This window comes from Belonocnema kinseyi, chromosome 9, assembly GCF_010883055.1.
Source record: "Belonocnema kinseyi isolate 2016_QV_RU_SX_M_011 chromosome 9, B_treatae_v1, whole genome shotgun sequence".
Taxonomy (NCBI): domain Eukaryota; kingdom Metazoa; phylum Arthropoda; class Insecta; order Hymenoptera; family Cynipidae; genus Belonocnema; species Belonocnema kinseyi.
Window position 1 is genome coordinate 81,686,553 of NC_046665.1, and position 7,924 is coordinate 81,694,476.

Consider the following 7,924-nt stretch of genomic DNA (forward strand, 5'->3'; position numbering starts at 1 on the left):
AATCAGTCCAAGATTATTTGAAGACACACTGGACTGAAAGCGAGAGTGTGGTGTATTTTTAATGTTAGGGAATTAAAGTTTAGAACGTGAGCGCGCAGTTTTCTGTGTGCGTTTACTGCTATTTTAAAGTATAATTCAGGTTAATTTTGAATATCGAATATTCAATTATTAATTTTAATCTGTTTTTCTTTCCAGCCATAGACACTGAAGATAAATTGGAGTACCAATTCATCCCGGTGACTGGAAGCCAGCTACAATTTCGTGTAAGAGCCTCGAATGATGCTCATGTCGCACTTACTCCTGGTCCCCAAGAGGGAGAACCAATGTACGAGGTGAGAAAAATTAATTTCGAAAATAATTAAATTATTAATAGACCTCACAGATTGGCCACAATTAATTAAAATTAAATTTTTGTTTGTTGAAAGTACAATATGTTCGAATTGTTTTCCTGTTTTCCTTTTTTTTCATTTAAAACAAAAGAAATTTGAGTAAAAGTTTTTAATTTGGAATAAATCAAAGATGTACACAGCTGCATTACAAATTTATACCCTTTTAAATTGAAAGGGATTCTAATTATTAAGGCAAATAAAATGTAAAAGAAATTCAAGTTTGGAAATATTCAAACTGCATGTAATTATCACTGAAAGAAATCCGAATGCTTCCTAATAGCACGGAACGTTCCCGAAATGTGTAAAATGTGTAGTATATGCGGTACTCAAAACTAAAAAATTCCATTAATTTTTATCTAACTCTTACGGTTTACGAGATAATTGTTGTTAAAATTAACAGTAACGGAAGGTTCCCTTCATGTCCCAGTGGAACTTTTTCGGCCTTTCTCAAGCGTTCTGAGAACGTTCCGGGCTATCAGGGCAAGTTGGAAAGAATCCAAAGTTTGAAGTCATCAAAGTGACTAGTAAACTAAATTTGAAAATAATTATTTTGTGATGATTTATAGTTTTCAATATTGTCTCAATTTCAGAGCTAAAATATTTGAAAATAAATGAATTAGGAATCACTTTTGAAGAAATCGAAGAGCTAAACTATTTAAGTTGAATCAAATTCGAATTTAGAAGCCATTCTAAGCCATATTCATATTAGAAATGGAAATACAAGGGATTTAGCTTCCTTAACTTTTTGACGACTTCATTTATTAGTTTTGTTATTTTTTTTTCGAATTTTCATTTAAAATGAGCAACTTGATATATAACATACCTTCCTATGTCAAAAGATATTCTTGTATCTTATCTCAAAGATTTGTCGTGAAAAGAAAATTGAAACTCTCCAAAAACTAAAGAAAATAATATTATTCTTCTGACTTCAATTGAAAATTAGAATACCACGAACATACGTTACTCACTTTCTTTCAGTTTTTGCATTCTTGTTGGAAAAATCACATGTACTATAATTAAACGAGAAAAATTAAATTAAACATCAGACACAAGAAAAATATAAATGACTTAACTTGTAAATTCCTAAACTTGTCTAGTTTTTATCAAATTAAATCAAAGTAAATGTGTATTATTCTGACAGCAAATATCACAATGATCACGAAAAACTATAAACTCATTTAGTTTTTCCATTTTTTTTAATTGCGTGGTTAGTGATACCTATATTTTAATGAAAATGAATTTTCATTCAAACCCGATGAAAACTATCCATAATGGACTGAAATTACGAAGCTACAACCTACCGGTTTATATGATTTTCATAACTTGATTCTAGGAAATGAACTCACGTTGCAAGGCATTGACATATTTTAAAATTAGGTATATTCACTTCAGCCACCATCTAACTTCACTTCGTTGAGTGCTGACGGGAAAACATTGGACCATATGCATGGGATTCGGTCAATTTTTATCCTATTTTGCTAACATCTTCGTAAAAACTAATTATTTTTGTATAAGTATAACTTGAAAAATAGATTAATTTTAAATAACTATTCAATGAAATAATAAACTGATAATAATTATTATTCATTACGAAGATTTTACAGAAGTAAAATTTTGTTCCATGCATTTGATTCAATGTTTCCCCTCATGCAGTTCAGTAAAGTTTAAAAAATTAAATGCCTAAACTGAAAAAACTTTCGGGTAAATAATTAATTATTCTCTACAAGTGTAACATCTTTACAAAAGACTAGGTAGTGTATTTATTTTCTGCAATAGTGTATGCGAGGCCTATGTAATGTGCATTTGCAAAATATTACAATAAAAATTGTAATTGAATCTAATATTTTCTGAGGTTTTCTTTGGCGGATGGGGAAATTCAAAATCCGTTATTCGAAAAAATAGGACCAAGCCAGAAGTTGCTGAAGCTCAGACCCCCGAAATTCTGAGCAACGATGAGACCCGAGGATTTTGGATTAGGTATAGTTTATTATTTTTATTTGTATACAGTGATTTTGGACTCCTTTGTATTTAATGGACAGTGAGTAGATTGAAAATGAAGTAATTGGCATTATAAGTTGGAAAAATTGAAAATTGAAGCAATGGAAAGAACTAATTTGGAATTGAAAAAGTTTGATATTATTCGAACTTCAATTGTTTCAATTGGGACCATTTAAATCTTGAAGCTTTTATAATTGAATAATTTTAAACATAGAACTTCATACATTGAGTAATTTAAGAGTGAAAATTAAGCAATTAAAGAATTAAAGTTATATAAGCGGATAGTTTCAACTTTAAAATGGAATATCGTAAATTAATTTGAATTTAAAAAAGTCGATTTTTTAATTCAGATGGAACGAAAATACAATTACTGCAGGAAAGGAAGGGGACAATGAGCCTTTGTTATCCTATACAGATCCTGAACCAATTGTCGTAGGATACACTGGATTTTGTACTGGCTGGGGTGCTTCTGGACAATGGCAACTGGAAGGTTAGTGACAAGATCAATTAATTATTAATTTATCTCTAAAATATAAATTCTCCTAGATTTGAATTGAAATTAACATTTTTATTTCTAATACTACAAATTTCCACTTCAAATTAGTTTTTTCGGACACATTACATAATTATGAACTTTTAACATGTTCAGAGAAGGTCTCTATTGGAAGATAAATATAACGTTATTATACAGTCATTCTTATTCTTAGTGTATTACTCATTATGAAAGCATCTCTGGGTAATTTTAAGGAAACAATTCCAATCTTCTTCAAGTTAATTAATAAGCAAATGGTATTTTTTATATTTGTAATCTACCTGAAAGTGTATAATGTTGAAGCTTTTGGGATTAATATTAAGATTAAAAGAAGTGCTTTAGGTGTGGTATTTTTAATCAGCTATTTAATTACATTCAACAATGAACTCTTTTTGTCTGCAACTTTCGTGGATTTACGGACGATTTTTATCCTGTGCAGCAAGATGTCTCGCTGATTACGGTGGTTGTACGTAATTTATTTAATTCCAGATGCGAATTTTGTTCTCGTTTGCTTTGTGAAGTAGATTTGGCTTTTGTGGAGTGGATATTACTGTTTTGGGCCTTCCTGCACGCTTCTGCAAATTGCATAACACACCCGTAGATTGCAAATTATAAATAGAAACCACACGTGCCTGTGAATAATCTCCACACAATTTATATTTAAATTTTTAGACTTTTTTCAATGTTAGAGCACAAAGTTAAAAAATCATTTAAAACATACATACCAAAATTCCAACTCTGCCAATGAGTCGCTTTTATCAATTTTTGTATTTTCTTTTTTTACGTCTTTGCGCATCAACATTTTTGGCAAAAGAAAATAATTTTAAAAATTAGCTGTTAAAATTGAATACTTTCCAATTGAATTTTTCGAGATGCTGCAATTTATTATTTAAATGAAAGTCCTAAAATTTAAACAATTTTTATTTTTAGTCGTTTAAAATATCATCATTGTTAGTAAACATATTTACAGCTAGATAATTTCAAATTAAAAGCGTTGAGAATTAAACAGTTTTGTGCAAAAAACGTTCAAAATTGAATAAATTTCGATTGCAAAATTTCTGTTTGAAGTCTTCGAAATTTGAAATAAGAAATACAAACTTCATATTTGAATTTTTGTTTTGCAAGATAAGTTTTTTAAAAAATATTTACACCTCATAAAAAGAATAATTTTTTATATGAGTTATTTGGAAATAATTTTATTCACCAACTTCAGTGGGGATATATTTTTAACTGATCTAGAGCGTAGTCAGGATGTATTTCTGGATTTTACTACATATTTTCCCATCAAATTCTTGCTGAAAACACTCGAGTAAGATTACCTAAAGTCCCACATATTTCTTCAGATATATCTTCTTTTTCTTCCCATATATTTTTACATTTCTTTTTCTTCAGTTATTTTTATCTCCTCTATCCCGTAAGTTAAGTAATATGTTTTCGACAGAAAAATTGTTTTCTTTCTGAAAGTATCCCAAGTTCCATTCTTCGATTACCTATAAAGTATAAAATCGATAAAAAACCCCATTTAGATTTTAGATTTGTTTTTAGTGTGCGACTTTCAGTTTTAGTCGGAAAAAGTAGATGTCTTAATGTGATAATCAGATACTTTTAATCTACTTTGGAACTAAGATTTACGAATTTGTTCTCGGGTATAAAGTCCAAGCTAGGAAAATTCCCAGTTATTTCGTCCTTGCAAGGAATATTGATTTTCTATCCTTGTAGGTCAGACAGGTTTGAGTCTGACGCCGTTATATGTATTCAATTTGTCATTGAGGTCGGCTTCGAAAAACACGCCTTCAAATTATTGATTATAGAAAGAGCTCTTTCAAACAAAAAACAGAGTCATAAATTCATATTATATTTAGAATGAGACCTTCAAGGCGATAGTCTACTGCAAAAACTAAATTTTTATTAATTTGGATCGTAGAATTTTTAATTGAATTAAAGCGTTTATAAGTTTTATAAACGAAGTTGTCCATAATTGAAATGATTTAAATTTGAATAATTTTGCATTAAACAAGTTTTGAATCAAACAATTTCAAATTCACCTTCGGCTGTGGTATGTGATTTCGCCAATTAAAACGAAATAGAAAATTCAAATATTAAACATTTTTTAATTTTCAATTTAAATACGTAGTTCAAAATTGTACTATTATGAATTTGAAAACTTAATAGTAAGGAAATTTTAAGTTTAAAGTGTTCCAAAGCTTGCTTGTTTAGCATTAAGGCGTTTAAAATTAAATAATTTCAAATTTAAGGCGTTTGAAATTTTTGGAAACAAAGTGTCTAGGCTCACCAATAATATTTGTATTACGCTCACCTCGACGCTCACCGAATTTCCGTGAACCTAGCCCCCCATTTTCAGCTGAAGTTCGGGAAACCTAGGCTTGGCCTTTTGAAACAATTTAAAATTGAAAGTGTGTTCAAGACTTAATACACCAAACTCTCGCTTTTAGTCAAGTGTCGGGGGTTGCCTTCAAATGACCTTGGACTGATTTCGGGGGGGGGGGGGGGGGGGGGGGGGGGGGGGGGGGGGGCAAAAGCGAAAACAGTGAGGGCCGCCTGACTCATTACCGATTGGAATATAGATTTATATATATAAAATGTCGCAACCACTCTCACCCTACTCTCCTGAGAAACTGCATGAGCCAACAGTTCTAGGAAAGCTGAGAACGGGGTGACTGAAAGCGAGAGTTTGGTGTAGTTTTAGAGTGAAAGATTTAAAATTCTGTTGTTTCAAATGTATAATTTAAAAAATGGTACAAAATATGAATTGCAAAAGATGCTATCCACATTTTTGAGACAGTACCAAATTTGTATAAACCCCATTTTTAAAAATCGAGAGAAAAATGATATATTGCAATAATTAAAGGTAGTTCAGAACCCATACAACAAAGTTGTTTTTTGATGTAGAATCTCGACTCTCTCTCTCTCTCTTTCCTTAAATTAAAATTGAATTTACAATTGAAATAAAAACGAGAATAGAAAATAAAATAGATATCCTAATTAAATTGAACTTGCAATTTTCCAAGGATATCAACCAATCACAACTTTGAATGACCTGAAATACACATTCCATCCTGCCCCTGGTGCTGTTATTATTGAAGTGAAAGCGAAAAGTAATGCTCATGTGGCATTATCGAGATCAAAAGCTGAATCCAGCCCGATGTACGAAATCTTGCTGGGTGGTTGGGAAAATACTGCTTCTGCCATCAGATACGATCGAAAACAGCCAGATAAGGTGTTTGTCTTCTAATTTTATTTGATTCTTTTCATTTTTAGTTGATTCAAAAATATTTGAATTATTGCTTTCGATATTATTTTATTTACTATTTCTAAATTTCCTCTTCAAAATGCAAGATTTTCAAATCTATAATTAGGTTCGTTCCATTCTATTTCGCCGAAGTCATTTGTGACATGATGAAAAAAAATGTTAGCACTTAATGATAATAGAATTGAATGTTTTTTTAACTCTTTTATAACGTAAATTTATAACATTCTTTTCTTCAGAAATTGAATTTTCGGTATTCAAAAGTACAGAAAAATGTTACATTTATGTCATGCATTATGGAATAGAGAACAACTCAAATTCTACAATAAAAAATTTAATTGAATCAGATAAGACGAATTTAACGTCTTAGTTAAACTGTTATTTAAAATGCAAAAAAAAAAACTTTATTTGTGAAATAATAAAGGAAAATGGCGTTCCAACAAATACTAAAATATAACGATATTTCAACTCTTTCATAGTATTTTTAAAATTGTAGAAATTACGTCAAAATGTATAGCGTGGAGGATTTGTTCATTTTCGCGGATGAATAACACGTGTAGAGAGAAGAATGCAAAAATCTAGGATTTACAGTATATGTATAAGTCAGGTATTCATTTTACCCCTCTGCAAATTTTTTGTTGGTTCCCAGCCTTTTTCTACCGCAATATCGATTTTCAATATAGCCGGAAAGATTGCTATTATGGCAAAATATTTAAAAATTCAAATTTCTCGCATTCAAACAATAAAAGCTAACTTAAACTTAATCTATACCTTGTTTCATTCAATCTTAAAATAGCAATCTTTCAGGCTATTTTAAAAATCGGTATTACGGTGGATAAAAGCTCGAGGTCAATGCTAAATTGTTCAGGCCAATAAGATGAAGACTTCATTTATGTATACCTACTGTAAATATCGGATTGTTTAATTTTTGAACCTGCGAGTTATTCATCCGCAAAAATAAACAAAACCCCAAAGTACTCAAATTAAGAAAAGTGTGACCAGAAACGTGAACGATGTAAACGGTTAATGTTTAGTAGTTGTTGAAACGCAATTTTAGTGCATTATTTCATATTAGAGTAATAAAGTAATTTGACCAATAAATGTGCTAAATAGGTTTTTAAAACCATTGCAGTTTATTATAAATAAATAGAAAAAACTTCCATTAGGTCTAAACAGACTTTGGCGAAATAAAATGGAATGACTCAATGAATATAATTGAAAAATTCAAAAACTCAAAAAGCTTTCAAGCTTAGCTAGTTACAGTCTGAAGGTTTTTGCATAAGTAATCCTTATAACAATTAATTTTTTTAAAATAGATTTAAAATGATTCACCTTTCGAATTCTAAACATAATTTTTTTTACTGTCTTGAATCAGTTGCAATTTTAGCAGATTTCAGTCCCGCAAAATCATGACAAATCACGAACTTGTTCTCGAACTCTCGACCTTGTTATTGCTCCACCTTCTTTATTTTGATTCCTCTTTTTTCATGAAATCTACACGTCGTTGCGTAAAAGTAATTTGAGTGTGTCATTATCCCAGAGGGTTTGAGTTTCACAAGAATCTGTCAGATCTTATTACCCTTTAATGAATAAATAAATAAAATAAAATCGCTTTAACCTTATTTTCATTCCTTTTTTCGCCTGTCAAAAAGAATTTTTAAAAAATGAGACATTTTTTTATAAATGATAGACTCAAAATCATCTAATTATTTTTGTCAACAGTGGGGGGGGGGGGGG

The 7,924-nt window shown here is 30.2% G+C and overlaps 1 protein-coding gene across 2 annotated transcripts in view; it reads left to right on the forward strand.

The window, feature by feature from the left end:
* The window catches only part of LOC117180404 (C3 and PZP-like alpha-2-macroglobulin domain-containing protein 8), a 30,906-nt gene that overhangs the window by 13,638 nt on the left and 9,344 nt on the right, over nt 1–7,924 (forward strand). The window contains exons 2-5 of one of the 2 annotated variants that reach the window (XM_033372904.1): nt 196–332; nt 2,242–2,366; nt 2,738–2,877; nt 5,949–6,157. In XM_033372904.1, coding sequence (XP_033228795.1) covers nt 196–332; nt 2,242–2,366; nt 2,738–2,877; nt 5,949–6,157 — 611 coding nt within the window. Of the gene's footprint in view, nt 1–195; nt 333–2,241; nt 2,367–2,737; nt 2,878–3,358; nt 3,386–5,948; nt 6,158–7,924 lie in introns of both variants that reach the window. The other variant, XM_033372905.1, reaches the window with a different exon arrangement.